The 22,938-nt window shown below is 44.6% G+C and overlaps 3 protein-coding genes across 4 annotated transcripts; 1 reads left to right on the top strand and 2 right to left on the bottom strand.

The window, feature by feature from the left end:
• The first annotated feature begins 867 nt into the window (after nt 1–867).
• Nucleotides 868–13,032, top strand: LOC115401434 (uncharacterized). 2 transcript variants are annotated; one of them, XM_030109612.1, is made up of 7 exons: nt 868–1,560; nt 2,830–3,105; nt 3,568–3,900; nt 4,196–4,272; nt 4,376–5,294; nt 5,378–5,654; nt 13,022–13,032. In XM_030109612.1, the coding sequence occupies exons 2-6, from the start codon at nt 2,962–2,964 to the stop codon at nt 5,639–5,641; spliced, it is 1,737 nt and encodes a 578-aa protein (XP_029965472.1). In that variant the 5' UTR covers nt 868–1,560; nt 2,830–2,961; the 3' UTR covers nt 5,642–5,654; nt 13,022–13,032. The 2 variants fall into 2 exon arrangements, with proteins under 2 accessions (XP_029965472.1, XP_029965471.1); XM_030109611.1 differs by lacking the exon at nt 13,022–13,032 and having other exon boundaries at nt 5,378–6,193.
• Nucleotides 13,033–15,670: 2,638 nt separating this feature from the next.
• Nucleotides 15,671–18,114, bottom strand: LOC115402091 (E3 ubiquitin-protein ligase rnf146-like). The gene is made up of 2 exons (XM_030110517.1): nt 17,951–18,114; nt 15,671–17,417 (listed from the first exon to the last, which is right to left on the bottom strand). The coding sequence occupies exon 2, from the start codon at nt 17,414–17,416 to the stop codon at nt 16,343–16,345; it is 1,074 nt and encodes a 357-aa protein (XP_029966377.1). The 5' UTR covers nt 17,417; nt 17,951–18,114; the 3' UTR covers nt 15,671–16,342.
• Nucleotides 18,115–18,798: 684 nt separating this feature from the next.
• LOC115402092 (R-spondin-3-like) lies at nt 18,799–20,910 on the bottom strand. The gene is made up of 5 exons (XM_030110518.1): nt 20,541–20,910; nt 20,014–20,205; nt 19,653–19,793; nt 19,399–19,545; nt 18,799–19,237 (listed from the first exon to the last, which is right to left on the bottom strand). The coding sequence occupies exons 1-5, from the start codon at nt 20,644–20,646 to the stop codon at nt 19,044–19,046; spliced, it is 780 nt and encodes a 259-aa protein (XP_029966378.1). The 5' UTR covers nt 20,647–20,910; the 3' UTR covers nt 18,799–19,043.
• Between the last annotated feature and the right edge of the window lie 2,028 nt (nt 20,911–22,938).

The raw sequence follows: 22,938 nt of genomic DNA on the forward strand, positions 1-22,938 counted from the left end.
TAGAATAGCTGTGTGTGCATTGAAATGAGTAGAACTGACCGTCATTTAACATAAACAACTATTTCAATGAATTTGTAGATAGTTGGATGTGGGTGGAGCTCATCTCAGTTAGCAGTGTTTTAGGTTTATCTTAAAGCACGCCAAAAAAAAAAGCCGAATTCCATCGTGTGCACACAGCTACACCGTTTCAAATATGAGGTCATGTGAGTTTTGCCAAGACTGCAGAAGAGTCCGTCTCAGTCACCTTTCCCATACTGCTCTGTGTCCTCGTTTAACCTTGCAACTAAATATACGGTGTGTTCTCTTGTGTCAGGTCACGGCAGCAGCGACCTCCTCTTTGTTTTTCAGAACACTCGCTGAACCGTCCTGCTGCCGTGGAATCAAGGTGCGGTGAGGATACGTTTGGTCTGTATCCCTCTCTTTAGCGCCTTGTAATTTAAACACAACAGGTGGGAGGAGGATGTTAACGATGATGATCCGAGTGAGAGGCTTTAAACTGGAAGGAATTCTGATCATCAAGGCAAGCGTCGAATGTCACATCTTGTCCAGCGGGGGGTCCATAATTCCCAGCGGGACCCCTGATTAGAGGCGAGCATTAGTGAATGATAGAGCGGCAGATGAACGGTAGCAACTGTTTCCAGACGTCACAGCTGCAGGATGAGTCAAGAACATAAGTTCCAGGTTCGGGTTACTCCAGGACATTGAGATTTTACACATCCCCTCTCTCTTTGCACGGTTTGAGTCATTAAACATACCGTGCCTGCGCTGATTGTATTACCTGATAATCACTTTTAAGTGCACGACATCAAGTAGGAGATGGCCTCAAGTTTTCCTGATGCTGCAACAAAGACTGATCATATAAATGAAATTCTTAAGAGTATTTCAGATATGCAGGGAATCTAGCTGGCGCTCTCGTTTTGTGACAATTTCCAATAAAGATATTATTGACTATGACACATTATTACTCACTGTGTCACACGCACATCCATCTGGCGTCCGTTGGAAAAATGATTTGCTGTGAAGCATGGTCACAAGACAAAATCTGCCCAAGCATCCTAAAGCAGAGTAGCAACAGAGAAGCCCATTGGCCGGGAGACCGGAGCAGCTGAAATAGCTATGTAAACACTTTCCCTCTCTCGGTGAGCCCCGGTAATTATAGCCAGGATGCTGGTGACGACAGTTGTCCCATCGAGACTTCAAATGCTGGAATAAATTTGACATTATGACATTTGATCCCCCGCGCCGACGGTGCGCCCGCGTAAACACTGGGGAGCGGTATAAAGACCGGGGACCCCGGCTGGAACAGAAGTTGTTTACCCTTTGATTCGACGCTCCGGAGTTAACCTCAACGGCGGCGAAGAAGGGGTCCCTTTAAATCCGCCCGGCTGGGTTTTACGTAACACGGTGGAGGAAAAGAGAGGGGGAAGCGCCGGACGGAGGGGACTTGACAGTTTGGCTGTGAGGGGAGTGAAGCTGCTGAAGAGGCCAGAGCAGACAGGGACTGCAGCCCGGGCTGAGGATTTATACCCGAGGACCGGGAAAACTGTAAAACACAGCTGGGTAAGAGCTCACTTTATTACTGAAGCCTAAATGGCAGCTTGCACATATTTCAGTGAAAAGTGGGACGATTTCTTTTAAATTACCTGTCAGAGGATTGCAATATCTTTCAAGAAATTATAATATAATCCAAAAAATTTCAGAATAAACTCACCTGTTGAGATCTTAGTCATTTCAATTTGACATTTGTTGCACTTTAATAGAATTGAGGGGTTTTTTTTAGGGTATATTTCTTGCGTTTTATTCATCTTTGCATCTGACACACATTGACTTTGCCAGTCAGTCAGTCTCCGATGCGGCCGGTTTACTATGCATAGTTACAGGATTATTAATATCTCTACTGTTACATCACAGGTGGGAGGGAAGTGGGCCACATCTCTGCGCACTTTCCACCAGCATATTCATGCTACTGAATGATGGCAACGACAACAACAACAACAACAACACCACAACAATAAATCCTGCCCGCCCTAATTTAACGGACAGAAACTGCCACACTATTTAGGTCCCACTGGGACAGAGCTCCTTCAGATATTATTGAATGTTTGTTGATTTTTTTGTATAATAAACAGTCTTCAGTGCATCTTAGACAGTGACACCCGACAAATCTTAAAGGATGTGATTTCTTCATAATCTCAACACAAAGCCGCGACAGACGGAGGCGGCGCTTTTCGTGGCAAACATTGTTAGAAATGAGCCTTCGGGCTTACAGAAGTGAAGCCGTGCCTCCCCAACTGGTTCAGGTTCCAAGAAAATGGTCGGCCCATTACGTGCCTCGCATATTTTTTTCGCCCATGTAGCGAGGTGTACAGAAGCAGGCTGGAGGTCAAACTGACCAAGAGTCTAAACACTTGCCGCGGTGCTGTCATGCAATATTCCTGTCCCCACGTGCTCCATAGGTACGCTGACGTGCGTGTGGATTTCTGAGAAGAATGCAAAAGTGGGAAGGCTGTAAATATCTGACCTTCGTAAAAGCAGAAAGCATCGAACTTAATGAATTATTTAAACAGTAAAGAAAAGTTAAAAAAAAGCTACCGTTTACCATGTGTCAGTTCTAATCAAGTAGGTTCTTGTTTGAAGAAGTTCAAACAGTTTGGCAAGATTTTTTAAAAAAAAGAACGAGGTGGAAAAATTCTTCCCAACAAAAAACTAAAAAATTGACTTGCAACAAAAAGTCCAGCAATATGAAACATAAAATGAAAGGTTTATATGGCAACACACAAACCATTAACAAGTCTTGTTACCTCTCCGCTGTGCTTCTGACTTTTTTAGTGTTTCCAAGCCATCAATCCTTCTGTCCCCTGCTGGCAACCCCTCAGTGACCTCTGACAGGAAAGTGAAACAGGAGAAAGGGGAAACCGCCATTTGAACCGAGCGGAGCACGGTGTTGGAACTGCCTGTGTCATGGCAGCCATCGACCTGGAGCTGGGCCTGGAGCGCGGCGGCCGCGGCTGGGGGCCGGAGAGGCCCGAGCTGATGGACAACTTCGACTCGGAGATGCAGGAATGGGAGGACCAGCTGCAGGACATCCAGAGGAAAATTGAGGAGGTGGGAGAAAAAATCTGCTGCGTAACCTCTGAGCAATTTGTTGTGAGTGTGTGTGTGTGTGTGCCTCCCATAATAAACTGTTGGCAGCATGAGGACTGATCCAGCCTCGGGGCCTTGTTGAACCAATGATACAGACAAATGTTAACAAGCTAATTAAACTCTGGTGTGTTAACAGACAGGCTAAAGACCCGCACACACACACTCACACACACACAGTCTAAAAGAGGATACCACAGGACTAAAGGAAGTCTAATGCTATAACAGTTGCAGAGGGAAATGACTGCACGCACTGTAATAAGACGTGCTAATCATATAGCGGGGTCGTAGGTTAAATCTTGCAGTGATTTAATACGCCACTGGTGTGCTGTGTAAACAGACCGTACAGCCGCAGCACAGCGTTTGAATCTGGATGATACTGGATTAAAAAAATGTTTTATTTATTTATTTTTTTCCATTTCCCAGTTGTATAATGAAGTTCAGGCCCGCAGAGGAGCGAACGACACCGCCGACAGCCAGAAAAACGGCAGTCCATTAGAATGTGGTCTGGGACACCATGGAAACGGCCTTTTTGCCCCCGAACACCACAGCGAGAGCCTTTCTGGAGCCATCACGGTGCCGCACCACTATAACAACGGCTGGAACCACAACCCCAACGGGCACGGCTTCCCCGCGAGTCATCAGAACGGCTACGGATACTGCCATCCCAGCGGCGTCTCAGAGATCGGAGAATTGTTGCAGGATTATTTGGGGAAGGGGAAACAAATGAGCAGGAAGAACAACGGAGCTCGCCATGTTGTAAGTACAAAACAAAAACTCTTTTTTGCCTTTGTTTCATTCTGTTGACACCGAAGAAACTAGATAGGCGGGCGAGATATGAGTGAAAGCCGGGGTTCAGTCAGGAACATATTGGTTACAGTTTCCCTCAAGTATGCGTACACAGACAAGCTACCAGGAAGGAGTTAGTTTCACAGTCTGTCTCAACTCTTGCACTTTCTCCCACACCTGTTCCAGCAGTCAAGAGGAATGCTAAGACAACACATTCTTTCCGCCAATATCAAAAGTTTTGACATATTACCTTCATGTCTTTCAGCACTTCAGCGACACGATCAAGGTGAGCCGGGACGTCACTGCACACCAGGATGAGAGCAGAAACGCTGGAAGTGAAAGGTGAGAGGATGTACCTGGTGCATTTAAATTCACATTTCATAGAACTACATGCACTGGGGGTTAAAATAAATTTATCTGATGGTGTTTTTTTTCCTCCCACCAGACTTGGTCAGGAGCAGGTTTTGGGAAGTTTTGAGGAGACTGAAAACAGGAAGAACCGAGCGTATTACATGAAAAGTTCCCCCCGCCGAGAAAATTCCCCCAACAAAGAGAACACAGGTGCCAAGCCCCCGATTGGACAAAGGGATTCCCCTGGTGTTCAGGCGCGGTCACAGCACTCAATCGCAACGCCCGAATCTCCTGCCATGGACAGAAAGTCCTTCAGTCCAGGAGTGCTGGGAGAGAGGAAGTGCAGCAGCCCCTCCGTCCTCAGGAAGTTCGGAGCCATGCTGCAGGAAAACGAGGGCAAAACGCTCACCGAATCGGGAGTGGTGACCCATCAGGGTCTGGCCCCAGAAGCAAAGTGCCTCACTCCTGGCTGTCAGCGCAAAGCTCTGGGAGCCAGTGCAGTTGCGGGCCGGTTGCCCGTGCGTGCGCCTACCCAAAAATGCCAGGCGGATTCCGACGTGCTGACAGCGGAGGCAGAGCCGGGCCAAGAGTGGGGCTTCTCTTTAGACTCCGGTAGGCAGAGCTACAGGGATCAGCGAGGAGGCTACAGCAGCTCCAGGGGGTCTCATCCCAGTCCTCAGCAGACCCAGAGGCGATCCCATGTGGCCGGCAGCCCAAAGATTAGACCCAGGGCGAACAGCGGAGCGGAGAGGGATGGAGGCCTGGCTCAAGTGGAGAAAGCAAGGAAGCCCGCGTCCCAACACGGGGAGCCAAAGATGGACAACAGGATCTCAAGGACTTCCCCCGGAGCTCAGAGGATTCAGAGAGGAGGGCTGGTGGGAAAGGAATCGCCAAGTTGTGGCAGAGCGAGGGATGATGGACTTATTGAGCTGCTGGACATGCTGGAAATCCAGCATGAGTACAGCTCCAACGCCAGGATAGGATACACCGCCTTTAGACAAGAGCCACCGCAGGTAATCTTTTTTTTCCCCTTTCTGGTTCTTTATCCAGTGCCAGTCTGTTCTCTGATTCACACGAATCTGTTGTCTTCATCCAGGTGAACTCAGCTGAAATGTCTCCAGTCAGACCCAAGAAGAGCTTCTCTCGTCCTGCACGGCCTGCCAACCAGCGACCCCCCTCCCGATGGGCCAGCCACACCCCCACTGCCAGGATCACTGCCCCGTCAGGCCCGATCTACCCCCCGCCAAGCCCCCTGCCCCGCACCCCCAGCCCCATGACCAGGACCAGGACCCCTAGTCCCGCGCTGAAGCACCGACCTCTTATTTCCTACTCATTTCCAACCGAGACCGTCATCATGTGATCATTTTTCCATTGTTCCGAGCTTCTGGAACCCCGTGTAAATAATACAGAACATTTCAGGCAAACAAAGAGGGCCTCAAAGAAATGCTCCACTTCCTCCTGATGTCACGTCCATCTACAACATTCTCCAGTGTTGCTGTGGCTTTAAGTTCCTGCGTGCCTACCGTTTGCTAAAACAACAGCATATTGCTTTGTCCCCGTCCCATCCCCCCCCCCCCCAACTTATCCATACTACCTTTTGTATTGAACTTCAGGTGTTTTCTGTGTAATGTGATTTGGCATGAAGTCATGGTTTGAGGGTGTATGCTCATGTGCTCAGTCCTATTGGCTACAGCGCTGAATCAAATTCAGCCTGACCGCCAGTGGGAGCAGATTAGGTTGCGACTGTGCTCCCAGCAGCAACCTGCTAACTGTCAACAAGAGTGTGTTTTACTGTATCATATTGTCAAAAATATATTTAAGAAGGTCAAAAACAGCTGTGACAGATAATTATCGTATGCCTTTAATGTATTTTTTTTTTTCTCTTGGTAATAAATCTAACTGTACTTTGACATTAAGGCTCTGCTTCTTGTTCTTTGCGTAGCCTTTCTTCAAGTATTGACGACTCAGTTTTCGGGATGACGATGATGATGATGATGATTTAGTGCACATCAAGCCAAGGAACATTTGTTGCCAGCCAATTTGTACAAGCAAGAGCAATGGCAGCTCAAGTAGTTTTAGTAGCTGTCGCAAATTAACAAACTGACAACCAGTTAACAACACCATGACAAGGTAAAGAAATACAACTACGGTTACAAGAAGGACCGTACATGTTGAGACTTGGAAGTGTTTTGGTTTTCAGGGGTTCATTATTTTATAAATAAATCATTTGTTTGAGGCTGAATTATTGAGAGGAACAGTCGTCTTAGACATGATAATAAGAACATCCTGCGATCAGCACGTGCAAAGATCACTTTTCATTCCGTTTCTCACCTCTTCAGACTCCCTCAACCATCTGTCCCCCAAACAGCTACCGTTCTGCGCATGGTGAGGAAACACTCCACATTATCTCATGTTCACACATATACTAGAAATTTTACTTCAAGGGTTTGTATTCACCCTTTTATTGCTAAAAGTATGCAATTTTTTCCATGGCTCACCCACCACCACTTCCAGATTTGCTCACACATGTTCGCTCTGCTACAATTCATGCTCTGGCAGAGGCAGTCAAAGTGTGAAATGTCATGTAAAGGCTGGGCGGGTGCGCGGAAGTCCCTTGGCCCCATGATGCCTCAGCCCTGTCACCCAAGCTCTCAGTGCTATGTGGCACCTCAGACAGAAATAGCAAGCGTGACGTGTGTTTTGGTGCCAGAAATCTTAGCCCGCTGTCTTTAAGGGTATAAATAAAGAGCGGGAGGGGGAGGGCATCGGTTCCACTCTCTGTGTCCTCACCTTTTTTTTTTCTTTTATCTTGACTATTACTTTTTACTACCACAGAAATAATAAGTATATCCAACTATTGTAACTGAATTGGGAGCTTATTTGTTTGATAATGTAGTCATTTTGTGAATTAGTCATGTATGTGTTGTTCAATTTTTGCTGATTTAATCATATTAATATTTTTAGTCCTCTCTGGATTTAACACAGATTCTTTCTTAATACATTTAGTTTTATCTGAGCTATTTGTCTTTGCTTCTGCTCCAGCTTATTCCGTGTGTGTGTGTGTGTGTGTGTGTGTGTGTGTGTGTGTGTGTGTGTGTGTGTGTGTGTGTGTGTGTTTGTGTGTGTGTGTGTGTGTGTGTGTGTGTGTGTGTGTGTGTGTGTGTGTGTGTGTGTGTGTGTGTGTGTGTGTGTGTGTAAATGATGGCCTCTCTCACAGGTTGGCACATCAACAGGCTGCGTGGAGGTATTTTAACGAGGCGTCCCGTTGGCTATCACTCTCCAGTCCCAGTGATAACTCGACTTCATGCCTGCATAAACTGTTAAACAAGGGATCTACTATATAAAGTCTGATAAAGATCCATTTTTGGCGTGTAGATTTCAACTCCCGCCTCGCCCTCATTTCATGCCACTCCCCCCTTTTTTTTTCCCCTGCTGTTACGAAAGAAGACACTCCCATCAGATTGACACAGCATGGCAAAGCTTGGCACGGCGTGTTCTCCACTTGGCAGTCCAGTCGTGAGAGCAGAGACAGACAGATGCCAGAGTTAAATAGAAAGAGAACACAAGAGTGGACAGCTGAACTGTAGCCATGGCTTCCTTGACGTCAGCAGGCCCCTGACCCCCCCCACCGTGGAGGTGACACCCATTACAAAGAAACATTTTGCACTGAAGCAATTAAGATCTCTCATCCTGAGTTACGCAACTCTTTTTATGCGCCTTTTGTGTGGCAGAGCTCCAAATGGACGAGAGGCCAAAAGAACGCTTTGTACATCTCACTGTAAAGCTTTATTTATGAGAACTGTATGAGCAGCATTGTGGCTTTGATCATAGGAACGGTGCTGATTTGCCCTTTTGAATGAGTTACTATAGTGTGTGTGTGTGTGTGTGTGTGTGTGTGTGTGTGTGTGTGTATGTGTGTATTGATGTACCGCCATCCTGGGACCAGTGCAGACATTCGAGGACAACCACATGGCATGTGCTCCTCATGGTGCTCAGCATTTAAATCTAACCTCACTTGTGTTCAGACAAAAATAATTAGCGATTGGCCTGCAACTTACATTTGATTTGTAGTTATTTTTAAACTTTGAGGCAGTCAAAACCAGGATACCAAAGTTATTAATAGACTCTCAGTGAGTATTAGAGTGATTATGTACATGTCTGTATTGCTTACATTGACAGCATGTGCTGTGAAAAACTTTATTATTTTGCCGCGATTGTGTGATCTTGAGTGGGAATACCTGAATGTGACTAACAATGTAAAACACTGAATAAATGTCATTTATTGTCAGGTTGGAAAGCAACCCCTAAAGGTCACTGACATCTTGGACAGAGGGAAAATAAGGAGTAAAAGCTGTGCCAGGTTCACGTAAGACGGCTGCTAAAGTCTCATTTCACTGGATGATCGTGAAACACTGAACTCCACTCCCAACAGAGGCAGGGCGTCATATATTGAGGCGTGTGTGTGTGTGTGTGTGACAGTAGAAATGCTGAAGATTGTGCTATAGTTAAATCCATTCACCATCGGTCTTCTAACAGATAAGCACAGGGCAGCTGGAGTCAGCTGGGTAATAATGTAAGGTGCGGTACATCTAGTGGACCAAGCCATGTTCATTTGTTCATTTGAAGCCAAACAAGTTTAACACGTGTTTACCATTGTTTCGGGGATTCAGATGCAAGGTGACTAAGCCAACACGTGAAGTCACGTGAACGAGGAATTTCGGCGTCATCGGCTAAACCGGAGCTTTCGCTGATGCGTCGGGCCAGAATGTCAGCCGTGCAGAAAAGAAACACGCAACGCAAGTAATACACGTCTGACAGATCCACAGGTGTCTGACATAATGCCGTCTTGGATTTCGGAGTCATGAGGGACTCTCACGTTCCTTCTTGTCTCTTCTCGCCCACTCCCACCTGCCCCGTGGCCCCTGCCCCCTCTGCGCTGCATCTCCGCCGTGACATTAGCTGTCGCTCCGCGGAGCCAGTTTTGAACGTCTACAATGAAATCCTCAGCATGTGTCAGTTGCTACTGCCACGGACTGAAAATAGTTAACTGCCACTTATATATACAGTATATGGGAACGCCTGCGTGAGTGCGCGTGCGTTGCACATCTCACAAAAATGTGCAGAGCGACAGGACCACCCTGTCTCAGGGGTCAAACATAAAAGCCACCAGACGCCCTGGAACTGAGCCGTTTTACAGCTATTTTACAAGCTTCTCCAGCAACTCTCTGCACATTATACGCGATGTTTTCTCTTGTTAAAGCGTAACTTAACAGAAATGTTTGCATGTCTCAAACAACATGCGAGTAAACTTTCAAGCGCAACAACGTTTGCGTGTCTGTGTCCTCTCGGAGGCGTCCGCCGGCTCTGGACACGTGAGCACATGGTTTCATGAACAAGCTGAGAAAACTTGCACATTTGTTTTGCAAGCTTGTTGTGAATGTTTGAAGACAAAAAACTTTATTGCAGACTTAAAGTTTCCTCACCACACAAAAGGGTTATTAAGAAATTGGATTCAATGAACTATTTCTCAAACATGTTCATTAAAAAAAGCGCAGTTCCTTCTTAAATGCTGTTTAATCCACTGTCCATGCCAGAGGATTAAATCTTGTATGTCGGGGTCAACCCTGTTAGGCCATAGGTGTACATATAAATCCCACCACTCTACACTTCCATTTTCACCCACTTCATCTCCAAAGCACAAAACGTCCCCATCTGTTGGACGGAGTTCCTGTCACAATCTGGCTGGCTCGATCTTCATCCACCTGTCTGAACTGTCAGTGCGTCTGCGTCCGTCCATTCAGATGGCCAGCTCAAATGCCACATGATGAGTGTGGCAGTGCGAGAGGTGGGACCACTGAGGACAGCGAGGAGGAGCTTCGAGCGCCGGAGAATTCCAGACCTCTCCATTAAAATAGAACGAGGCCCAAATATCTCCCCTTTGAAAGACGACCCGTGAGGGTCGCCTTTCAAAACAAGACCGGGGCGCTCTCGTGGGATTAGCCGGTGTTGCTCGGCAGAGGTGACTATAGCGGTCTATTTATCGTGTGACGAATGACCAATTTTAATTTGGTTTCAGTGGAGCGGTCAGCTGGGAGTGACTACAAGGCCCCCGTCTGGCCTGGGGCCCGCGAATGTGCCAATGTTCTCCTTACACAAACACACACTCAAACTTTCAGCACAGAGAGATAAAGTCGGCTCTAAAAAACTCTGCGGCCGCGATACTCCTGCTTCCAGGGACAGATGGAGGTTATCCCGCATCGACAGTCACACTAATGCAACACATGTTAGTTTGTAATATCACATAATTCTATCTTTGTAAAAAGAAATAAGCTAATTATGAGAAACACATTTCTAAACAACAAGCTTCTGTGCTTCAAGTTGCAGACCGTCAAAGGAATTTCTGCATCGGGTTTGTAGCACAGCTTTTACCGAGCCCGTTCTCAGTGAGAACGCCGTCTGTTTACTGCCAAATAATATTGTGATTCATGCACGCATGTGGCGCCTCGTGTGACTCAACAAACCAACAGAGCTAAAAAGGTAGTAAAGAAAGAAATACAGCCTCTATTATTGTCAATACAAAATATAACCAGTACAATCAAAATCCAGTTTAGCTTAGCATTAGCTCAGCATAGCAACTCATTTGCAAATCTAGGTCAAGTTGGATGATGATGATGTCATCTAAAACTGATACATTGTTACACTGTTGCCAACTCCTCAGTCTGGAAAGTTCTAAATGACATCATCGTCATACAGAAAGAAGAAACCGAATTGGTGCCAAGTGCATCACGTGACCTGACAGAGAAATACAGCCACAGAGAGCCTGATCAGGCGGCTTTTAAATGGAAGTACAGATTACATTTCACTATCCAACAGTGGCATGAAGTCACCAAGACCCTCAGTGAAGCACAAACGCATTTCTCATGAAAACAATACAATTTTCACTATGAATGGTTCAAATTCTAATTTTGTTTCTATCATTGGAAACTTTTTTTGTGAACTCTTTCAGTGCATACCAACACTTGGTGCTACTAGTTTAAAACAGATTTGTTGCATTGTTCCCCCATGTGCTCAGAACAGCAGTGGTTACTTCACGTCACGATAATGTCCCTCTCCCCTCATGTCATCATCAAACTCTTTATAGAGTCGCATATCGAGCACGCCCTGGAAATCGCCTGTGCAGCCACACGGCGCCGTATTTAGCTACGGAGAATGCCAATAACATACAAACTTTATGATTTTAGGCGTCATTAGTAGTGACACGATACATTACTGTTATAAATGGTTCAGTAGCCCCGGGCTTAGTGAGGCATGACACTTGATAGGCTCTAATAGTGTAGGGTTGATGAGAGTTACAGTAGGGGTGAAGTCATTCTTGGCTCCAGCAAAGGGTGAGTATTATGTCTGTGAATCTCAGCATAGTACTTTCAAACGCTGCCGACATCGTTCATAATTGTAGAGGGATAACAATCATGACTGCACAACATGTTCTAGTAAAAAAGAGCAATGTTTCAGAAAACTGCCCTTTAAAGAGCGTGGATTAAAAAAAAACTTATAAACAATTCAATATTTTAATCTACACTTTAAAACACAAAAGAAGAAAGTGACAGACAGACAGTGACCGCAGTCTACTGCAACAAAAACAGGAATATAAATAATCCAGACGGCAACAATGATCTCGGGGTGGTGAAAGACGCAAGCATGACGGGACTATTCGTGGAAGTATTGGAGACGGGGTGTGAATTTTCTGTGGTGTGAAGAATTAGACTCCAGAAGACATTTGACCAAGATATAATGCTCCAATGAAGGAGTTAACGGGCAGTAATGTGTCTGACAGCATATATATTGGTCTCCCGTCCGTCTGTCTGTCTCTGTTCAGCTATGTTTGGCTGTATCATATAGTGTTGGTCCAGACCAGACATATTCGTGACCCTGTATCGCGCACGCGGTGATTCCGTCTGTCGACTCTTTTAACCCACAAACGATCTCTTTGTTCTTTGTCAGCATCACTTACTTAACACTGTCAACTCTTTTTTGTGTTGTCCTTCACATTGTCGGCACGCCTCGTGTCTCTGCACGTCCGTCATCACATGCGGCTCCATATGTTCTCAATCTAAATGCAGTCTAGGTGTCCGTGACATGAAAATCCGTCTGTCTGCAGTATGCAGGCCGGGAGATGCCATAATATAATGCTACAGGCGATCGCTGATGGAGCCGTACACAGAAGAGTCTGCAGCATCAGGAGATACATCGATTAAAAATCTGAATTCAAATTCCCACTGCAGGTCACTGAGCAAGGCCTCTTGACCTCCAAGTGGTCCCCAGGTGCTGCACATTAAAAGTCAAACCAATCCCGCTGTCCATTTGTTGTATGTGCGACAAACCACGACACCACCGGCTCCATGGAAAAGATGAGTTTATACGCTGCATGCTGCAGCTGTATCGATGGAATGTAGCATGAAACTATGCAGCGACGTTATGTCCTATTTCAGTGTTACAGCTCACCAAAATTCAACAGAACAGAGTTCATTTGTATTTTCAGGGTCCTTTTACATGTTAAATACAGTTGCATGCAAATAATTAATTAATACTGAAAACACTTCCCATACTTTGCATTCCTCAACTCAGTTGGTAAGAATCTATTTTACTGGAAATTATCAGATGATGGCAGTTTTAATCCAATTCAGGCTGAAATCAACTGACATCAATCCAAAATATTGTGTTATTCTACAAGAGCATCAAGTCCATGCAAGTTGATTCAATCAGTATATTGTAATTCTCATAAATCCCTGTTGCAGATATGCTTGGTTATAGTTGTAGTGAGCCATCATCATTGTGGTATCTGGCTGCAGTGGTGTGTGTGTGTGTGTGTGTGTGTGTGTGCAGATGCCTATAAAGTACTTAGCCCATAAAATCTATCATCTCATTCATAAATGCCACCATCAGCATCAAGGTGAGCCTTTACTCATCATAGTCAGGTTATTGGCCAAACCACAGGCTTTCCCATCTCCTGGTTCATCTGCTAACGTCCCTGAGTAACTGACTGGTGGGTGTTGAAATTTGCTCAACAACAGCACTAATGCTACAAATCGACAAATGGCCTTTTCTCACAGCCTCCACAAAAACAAAACTCTTGCCAAACAGTTTCTCCATGTCCTTCTACGTTCCTCCATGCCGGCCAATCAGGCACATCTCTGATCAGCTCACAGGTGATCTCAATTAAATGGAGCCCAGGAACTGTTAAACACCAAACAAAACAATCAAAACATCCAGTAATATCTTTACTTTCATCATAAAATAATAATAAAAAAAAATTAATAAAATAATATTCAGTGATATAATGTATAAAACCCGAAATGAGCTTCGAAATACCAGTCCTGATGTGACGGTGAGAGCAGCATGCTCCCTCCTTTCACCTCAACATCAACATTTATCTAAAGGAAAACTATCATGAGGCAGTGGAGACATGTGGCTCCATGACAATAGCAATGTGTGAATTAATATCAATAAGAGGAAAACAGCTCAGAAAAACAGTAGCAGAGACTCATAAGAGTAAAAGTTGCTACTGGTTCATGGTGGAGTTACTCACCGTACATTAGTGGGGCTCCTTTCTCATTGCAGTCAGGTGCTCTGAGTTATTCAGCATGCAGAGATCCTAGAAGCAGACCGGACACTTTTCTGGGGAACACGTGTCAAATTTTTACAACAGAAATAGTAAATGTTGATTTTGAAATGCTTTTGACTTTACTTGAAATATCTTTGGATGAAGTCTGCAAAAAGCAAAGAGGTTTGAAGACTTCATGTTATGTTTATTATGAGCATGTGCATGTGTGAAGTCTGCTAAAAGTGATGGAATCTGAATATAAATTATTATAATGATAGCTATATGTGTTTATTGAATATGCAGGATTTATGTGCACTTTTTCATATATATTGTTTTCCCGAAATGTTTAAATGTCATCACTGAACCACAGTGCTCACACTGCTCTGCTGCGGTCTCTAAACAAAATATCTGAAACCCACCGAGTCTTGTTTCTCATTCCAGTCACAGATCAACTGCACACACAGCTTTTCTTTACTTGGGGAGCTGCAGCTCAGCGGTATTTGGTGATGTGCTTTCAGAAAGAGATCCTCTTGTTGCATATTAATAGTAAACTAATTTGAACCAAAAAAAAAAAAAAAACCCAGACCATACTATAGTAATATTCATATTTGTTTTGTTTTTTTTACTCGAATCAGCTACAGTCATGCTTGTGACTTAAAAACAAATCAATCATAAGACCCTGCTGAAAAGCAGCAGTGTGTTTTTATGTTACAATGTGCAGGAGAGGAGTAAATAAAGCTCCAGAGGTCAGACTGAGAAACTTTCACAGTATTGTGGGAAGATTAGAGGATGTTGGCGACGGCGTTGCCAGGCAGGGGGAGCAGGGGAGGACCTCAGAGGAGACTTGATACAGTGAAGGAGGACATGGAGTCAGGTGGTGTAACAGTAGAACAGACGGGGGATAGAGTGAGCTGCAGCCATATGATCTGCTGTGGCGAGGCCCGAAGGGAGCAGCTGGAAGACAAAGAAGACTGTGTGCATTTAAATTAAAAAAAAAGAAAAAAAAAATGTTTCTCAACCTTTCTTTTTCTAACTTTGGCATGTTTCAACAGTAATCTGTTTCTTCTTGATTTGTGCAACAGCTCCATCCTCTGGCCTCCTGACACATTTTACGCTTGAACTCACAGTGAAGACAAACCAACATAATGGTTTCCAATGTTCATAAAATTCTGCAGTGTATTCCTACAGTAAAATAGATCAAAGAAATGGGGTAGCATACCTTTTTTTTTTTAATCACAAGTAATCAGTTTTATTAGCTTGACAAAACACCACACACACACAAACAAACAAAATATTTTAGGTCATATTTTAGTGAGACACAATCAGTGTGAAGTTGTTAGTTCAAATAATAGCAGCTGAGGCAAAAATAATGAAAAAAGAGAGCATGTGTGAGGACAGCTCAGGCCTGTCCAGAGTCACGTCGATGCCAGTGCTTTGTTAAGTCGCTGTACTCAAAGTATTACAACAAGAAATAGAAAACCAAATGTGTCTCTCTACATATATAACCCAATACTTTCCAGTAGTTCTGCCAGCACCAGGCACAGCTCAGAAGACAAACACGTCATTATTAAAACAAGACTTTCACACACGGGCAGGAGAGTCACAGCTTCATCGCCCATCTCACACACACACACACACACACCCACACACACACACACAAAGTCCGGTTCAGTTAATCATTCAGTCCAGATTAAACACATTAAATTCAAACTAATCAGATCAGAAGGTGAAAATTTTGTGTATCTGGTACATAAGGTGCTACAGTTAAGCTTGATTCGGACATAAAAAAAGGAGAAATAATGAAAACAATCACATCAAACGTGAGCACAAAAGAATTGCGGGCCACAGATTATATTATTAAGAAGTTGTACTGAGCAACTATGAGACCAGTGGCAAATGACAGTGTGGACAACACTGAGCAAGAGTCGAGAGAGTCTCATTACTCCTCATGTTGCTGGCTCAGATCACCTTTTAAATTTAAGAACAAAAAGCTTTAAAACTCACAATAAATGTCTCTTTAAATGGCTTCAATGCTCTTGTTTGGGTACTGCGGTTTTGGCTATTCCTGAATGAAACTAAATATTTGGTGTATGTGATATCTGCACAAAGGCAGACAACAACAAAGAGAGTTTATCCCAGAAGTGTTGACTGAAAGATGAACAAATGAGGACACAGCTGTGAGCTGTCATCTGTGTTTCTGCTTTGGGTTCCTGTAGATTTGACTGAAAATTAAAGAGGGCGCTTTTTTTTTTTTTTTTTTCCTGAAAAGCAATGTGTAAAATAGGTCAAGTTATTGTAAAGGTCATCACTGGCTCCTGATTGGTCAGTGAAAATGTGCCCAGAGACATTTAAAAAAAAAAAAAAGTGTGTATTTTTTTGCCGGTCCGTTAACAATGCATACAGATGTTTTTTTTTTGCAGAACTGATAAGAGTTGGGGAGCGATCCAGAAATCTCTTCAGTCACACTTCTGTTACAGTGCATTGACCATCAGGACTTCGAGAGCGCAGACTGAGGGCAGAACTTGCCGGCCTGCCCCTCGGAGGGACTCTGGTGGGCTGGCTCTCTCTCAGGGGTCTTTGCCGAAGTCTTCGCTGTGCCAGTGCATCCGCTCCCGCTCTCTCAGACTCATTTTCCTCTTCACTCTCGCTGCTGCCCGATGCGCTCTCAAACATCTCCAGGTCGTCGTCTCCCTCCACCTCTTCACCCTCAGGCTGGCCGATTAAGAGCTGGGAGAAAGACTCTTCCAGGGTCGAAGGTGACAGAGACAGAGGACTTGGAAGATGACGTCCCAGGAGTGTTTGAGGTCTAACAGGAGGAAGAGACAGCAGCAGCCCAAAGGAAGACTGTGACTGACCGGCGGAGTCCGATCCGTCAGCTGAGCTGATGCGATCTGAAGCTGCCGAGGTAACGAGAGGTAAAGTAGAAACAGGAGCAACTTCAGGTTCCAACCTCAGTCCTGCCACCCCTTTCTTTGGGATATCGACAACGTCCCTCTTTATCTTGCGCCTGCGCCCATGCTCGTTTCTGCGGTACTGCACCATATTCTCCAGATCAGCCACATACAGAAACCCTGCGATTAGCATCTCGGTGCTCTTCCTGCCCTTGGCAAAGGCCTCCTCCAGCTCTCGGGTGGTCCTCTCGTCGTACTGCCACCAGCCATTGCGTCCTTCATAATACCAGGCGTAGTCTCTGCAGGACTCGCTGCCCGCCCCTCCGCCTCGACTCAGTCCTGCAGCTGCTGCCTTCAGCTCCTCAGGTGAAAGAAGGACCGGCCTCTCCAGAAAGTCCTCGGGGATTTCCTGCCGACAGAGAGCGCAGCGTTTGCTGTGCCAGGACGCACCTTTCACACAGAGGAAGCAGAAGACATGGCAGCAGGGCAGCCGGACGGGGTGGACGCAGCTCTGCAGGCAGATGGCACACTCAGGGGTGGTGGAGCTGGGCAACTCAGGGGCACAGTTATCCTCCACTTCTCTTTGTTTGGAGGGAGCTGGGGTGTTGTCCAGTGGACAGTCCACACCTCCACAGCCGGCCATGCTGCAGACACACACACAGGATCATCCAAACAGGACATGGTCAGTGATGGGTGAAGGGAAACTGTTAAATAGCCTTACTTGTGGAAGAATAATGTAACTCCATGTAACTTTGCTCCCTTGCGCTGCAGTTGGGAACGCCCACTCATAAAATAACGAAATATTTGTTGGAATTCGTTTAGAAAGAAGGCCAACAGTAATTTTGTAAAGTTTTGAAATGTACAGCAGCTCCAGTGGGATCATCTGTGAGTCTTCTAATGTCTTTAAAACACAAGAAAGGCCCTCTTCTGTTTAGCAATGCTAATTGCTAGGCTAACATCCACAAAGTCACTGACTTACGAGCTGCGGATTAAGTGAGCAGATATTATATTTCCTACTATAACATCAGAAAGTTGTCCGTTAGGTGTGAAGTGACACGATTGCAATTCACCAGTCAACTAAGGTCAAGCATTTATCGAGCTAATGCTAGCTTGACAGTTAGCCTCATAGCTGTCAGTGTGCTTCCTGTGTATTTCGTGTCTGTATTAATACACCCACCTGGACACTTGGTGCTTCTAGAAGCGTCCTTAGCAGAAACGAAGATGGAAATGATCATACAGTAGCATTTATTTTCGGTTGTGAAGTTATATCCGCCGATCGGTGACTGCGTTGTTGAGAACGAGCCCAGCCAAGCCCACCTGACTCCACAGCGCCTGGATAGACCACAGTGCGTTTTTGTGGATGGTGCGCACTTTCTACAGATCTACTAAACCTACGTACCGTACGTGCCGAGCGGCTCATCCAATGGAATTTCACCAGCTGTGTTTGAAGTCCCAAAACAACAAATGTGTTCTTTAGTAAAGTACAATCTTCACAGTATTGAACATTTATGCTGATTTCAGTTTGCACATCAACAATAAAGGCAGCAACAACACGGGAATCCCAATTTGTTCCTGTTACAAGAGCGAAAACTGGGCCGAAACTCAAAGGCTCTCAATCATATATTATAAACTTGAGCTGCTAAACAGTACAAAGGAGAAAAAGAATTTCCATTAAAAAAAAGAAAAAGAAAAAGAAAAACGTCTTTCCCCAAAGAATCTGATCACAATCATGTGATAAAAGTTTGCTGAAAAAAGATTGAAGCTCTTTACCAAATAAACAATATCTCAAACAAAAATGGTCAGAATATAAACTAATGATAATGAATCCAGCTAAAATCTCAACCAGTAAAAGTAGGAAAAGCGCAACATTTTTTCATCTGAGGCTTGGGGTTTCTGTACTCTGCTTTGGAAACATATCTCTTATCGATCATACACTTTACCTGCAATCCATGAAGGTTTCCAAGAACTCAGGACCAAAACAGATTTTCTTCATAGATTTTATTACAAATAATACATTGTGCATATCTCCAAGAAGTTGCAGTAGGATATAAACTTAATCAAATAAATTTAAAAATGGATATAAACCAAACAAAAAAAAAGTCCATATGAGACAAAGAAAAGCAGCATGGTGATTAAATTAAGTGCCTCATAATGTTATTCAGTATCATCTCCATGGATACTGGAAACTTTGATTCATGTCAGATGAACGCATTCGTACAGTTTCCATGTTACCAGACAATATGTGCAGTAACAACAAATGGTTAAACTTTTTACAACTTGTTGCTTTCTCTTTTATTGAGGACACACTTTCTGATTTCTGACACATGTGGACAGGGGTTACCATAGAAACTTGGGGAGTGCAGGACTTGCCGGGTGCGTGCCTCCTCTCCCCTCCTATAGGCCCGTGTGTTCTGTTTCCGAACACATGGGCCCCACACTGTCCATTCCCCAACTTCACAGTGAACTAGAGCAAACAGAGGACGATTAGATGGACTCATCCAAGCGAAGAGATTCAAACGTGGGCTACTGGGGTAAAAAAAAACAAATGCTGGTATGAAGCACTGTTTTTTATATGTTCTTTGTGTGTTTGATGCATGCATTATAGAGAACTGGGACATCTCTCACTTTGGGGTATGCAGTGCTTGAGCTGTGCATCAGGCTCAAACCCTTTTGGGCAGGTAAGGAGGCACTGGCCCTGGAGGAGGTACAGATCTGCTCTACATCGCGTGCACATGTTCCTCCTCACACACATTTCACAGCCTGCGGGGCACTCTAGCACAGAGCAACATAAATTCAATGTAATGTCATGTTCTCATATAAGGGAGAAACTTCACATGTACAAGCTGCATGAAGAATATGGAGCTGTGGCGGGGTTTTACCTGTGCATTCCCGCAGCGCCGTGTTTGCTGTCAGCCCCTTGGGACAGCTGCTTTCGCATTTGCCGCGGTATAAGAAGTGGCCCGGGTGACACTGCGTGCAGAAGTTTTCGCTGAAGCAGGATGCACAGTCCACCTTACACCCTGCGGGCCAGTGAAAATGAATCTTGGTCAGTGTAGTGGCCAGAGCATCAGGACATCAGAAAAATGTTGCTAACAATGAATCAGGCACTGAGTATTTGAGGCCTACCTGATGGATTAGTCTTAAGTCTCAGTTCTATAAAACAGGACTAATTTAGTTCACTCCCTCATAAACATTGTAAAGTCTCATTATCCACCTCTACATGCGCTGACTGGTACCTACTGGTGCAGGTGCTGATGTGTGGTGAACGCACACCATAGTGCCCTCTGGGGCAGGAGGTCAGACAGGTTCCCTTCTGCCGCATCCCGTCCTGCTCCAGGTGGAAGAAGAGGCGAGGTTTACAGGACAGGCAGCCATTCAGGGGCGAGCAAGTTGCGCATCCGGACGGACAGACACTGCTCACCGAAGCGCTGCCTGTTGTGGACATAAAATGTATGCGTATGTTGGTGAGAGAGGGAATTTATTTGATTGCATGTCACAACAAAACAGTATTTTTTTTTTTTTTTTTGCTTGTTCTCAAGCTCTCTGTGTGTTATTCTCAACCAGTTCCAGTTTTTATGAGACCACATCACATTAAAATGTTTTGCGCAAGTGAATAAATTCACTGGCAATCCATGCCCACAATGTTCCCTGGAAGAGCACTGTTATTGTCTCCATATGTAGTGTCTCCACTGGGAGAACATTTGGAGAGATAAAGCAAGTTTCCCAGGAGCCGAAGCAAATAGTACTGAAGAATTACGAATACTTACGTCTGCATCGTACCATACTTGTGCTGTCTTGGCCTTTCGTAAGATTCATGAAGTGCAGGATACAAATTAATGATGCTATCTGCATTTCCTTTGCTGCAGCGTTCATCCAGTCCACGAACGCACCTCTCTTCACATCTCAAGTCCCATGGCACACATATCGGAAACCAAGCGCAGAGATCCTCACGAAAGTCTTTCACACGAACGCAGAAGAGACATGGAGAGGCTCCTGGCCGGGCAACAGAAATGCAGAAAAGATTTCTTGAAGAAAAGATCCCATGTGCATTCCATGAAATCAGTGAAGCCGGCAGAATACCATGAAGAATGCAAACACAAGAGGAGCCATCATATAACAGCCGCGGCCGACATCTAATGTAAAGTTTGGGGAAGGTTTGCTTCTCCCTCACGCAGGCGTTCGTGCTCCCACCCTCCTCCTCCTCCTCCTCCTTCTCCTGAGTTCTCCCTCGATTCTCCTCCTTCTGATCCATTATCACATCCACACTGTCTGCCTGTTCCAAACTGCCATGCAAATGTGCTTTTAAAACAAGGATTTTGCTGATTTTTTTTTAAATTTTTTATCAGCCAGATACGTCCTAAAGACCAAATTCTTGTTGACATCAGTGACCTGGAGAAAGACAAGGTCGTTCGTTTGAAGGAAGAGGGTGCTAAAAAGTTAGGATCAACCATCGACAGATAATATATACAAGTCGAGTTATAAAACAAATCTCTCAGGAATTCCATCCTTGTAGTGCGTCAGGAAGCAGCTGCGTGTGTTCCTGAGACCTTGAACACTGACTTGGAGATGAAAACTGTCCAGCTTGAATGTGTTTTGTATATTTCAGCAGTGTGTGGGTGCGGCAGGTTGGATGAAGAAGTGACCGGTTACACGGTGCGTTTTTAGGGAATCCTCAACATCAAGCAGCATCAAAAAGGATGACAAACTAATGAACAAAGGCGAACAGAAACCAATGAATTTTATGACGGGTGTGCACAGATGGACAGTTTATAGCACAATATTGTACGATGATGTTTTGATCCTGCAACAATGCAGCTTATATACAAAAGCAAACTTTGCATTTTTCATTTCTCACTCTCACAGTGAGAGAATGCACTTTATAAACGTTGCACGTTTGGGTTTTTCCAGGGTCCGATTTCCTCCCACAGCCCAAAGTGAATAAATCAACTGATTATATTAAATTCAGTGAGGTAGTGACTGTAATGCGTCTCTCTGTGATGGACGCAGACCTGTCCCGTTCGTAAACTCCCTTCTGCTCACTGTGATCGGGGTTCAGCGCCGGTGTCCCTGAGATGGATAAAACACTATGTGCTGAATTTGAAAATGAACATCTGTTTTGACGTGCAATGCAGGAATGTTTCGGAGATTTCTTATTGTAGGTATTTGTTACGTCACGACTGGAAGTTATTTGTATACGAGTTCCTCTCACAGAGACTGAGGAAGACGCTGCAGTTTAAAAAAAAAGTCATATATTTTTGATGGTGGTGGTATTAAAACCATGCTTGATTATATTTTAAATAATGAGTTTTAAATTGCTACGATGACTTAAAACACACCTGAAGTCACAAGGATAAGCTCACAACAGTTAAATCAATCAGAACCCATATGAGAACCTGTCCTTGATCAGCTCATTATTTATTTTCAGTTTATTAAGACACAGAATGACATAAAAACATTGCCTGGAAGGAAAGTAGAAAGTTTCTCTGTATATTTAGAGTTGACTGCAGCACATCGGTTCTGCATTATTCCGTCAGAACACATCTAAAATCGGCAGTACGATGGCAGAAAGCAAGCATTCCTTTATTGAATTTCTTGAAATAAAATTTCATGCATCTCCTCACATGGATGGGATTAGTGAAAATTGCTCCTGTAGAAAAACTGCAACTCCTACGTGAGCGTTCCCCCTCTCTGACGTTTAGGTTTACCTTTGGCCGTCATCGGGCGCTGTGTGTTTGGCAATAATGCAAGGGTTCAAGAAATTCAAGCCAAAACTAAAGGATGATTTGACTACCTCCCAACGAGATAAAAAAAATACTTGAGACTTTCAGTTGTCGGAAAGGATCTGCGATTCCCACAAAAATGCTGGCGGGCGATGAAAGTTTCTGTCCTCCAAAAGATTTGTTGTTTTCAGTCCTGGGGTGTTTTATCAGCTGTTTTAGGAACTCTTTGGTTTTTCTCCCACGTCTCTTGAAAACAGACCTGAACTCTCTGGCGTTGCAGTGTCGTGCGTCGGCCGCTTCAGGGGGATGCTTTACCGTTTGATTTCATGATCTTGTATTTAGTGCATAACCTTTTTAGTGCCTTTCACTTCTCAGAACATCAAATTTATACCAAGTTTGAAGTGGTGGCACATCAGTACCATTATGTTGTATGTAAAAGCCCCGT

This window comes from Salarias fasciatus, chromosome 15 (genome assembly GCF_902148845.1).
Source record: "Salarias fasciatus chromosome 15, fSalaFa1.1, whole genome shotgun sequence".
In the NCBI taxonomy this organism is placed as follows: Eukaryota; Metazoa; Chordata; class Actinopteri; order Blenniiformes; family Blenniidae; genus Salarias; species Salarias fasciatus.

Excerpts from the sequence above, each read along its gene's own strand:
- LOC115402092 (XM_030110518.1), bottom strand. The coding sequence starts at position 20,646 with ATGAACGCTGCAGCAAAGGAAATGCAGATAGCATCATTAATTTGTATC. Across the intron at positions 19,794-20,013 it reads ACACATCAGCACCTGCACCA|GGTGTAAGGTGGACTGTGCA; the intron begins GTAGGTACCAGT and ends ACTGGCCCGCAG. Across the intron at positions 19,546-19,652 it reads GGCGCTGCGGGAATGCACAG|AGTGCCCCGCAGGCTGTGAA; the intron begins GTAAAACCCCGC and ends GCTCTGTGCTAG.
- LOC115402091 (XM_030110517.1), bottom strand. The coding sequence starts at position 17,416 with ATGGCCGGCTGTGGAGGTGTGGACTGTCCACTGGACAACACCCCAGCT.
- LOC115401434 (XM_030109612.1), top strand. The coding sequence starts at position 2,962 with ATGGCAGCCATCGACCTGGAGCTGGGCCTGGAGCGCGGCGGCCGCGGC. Across the intron at positions 4,273-4,375 it reads AGAAACGCTGGAAGTGAAAG|ACTTGGTCAGGAGCAGGTTT; the intron begins GTGAGAGGATGT and ends TCCTCCCACCAG. Across the intron at positions 5,295-5,377 it reads TTAGACAAGAGCCACCGCAG|GTGAACTCAGCTGAAATGTC; the intron begins GTAATCTTTTTT and ends GTCTTCATCCAG.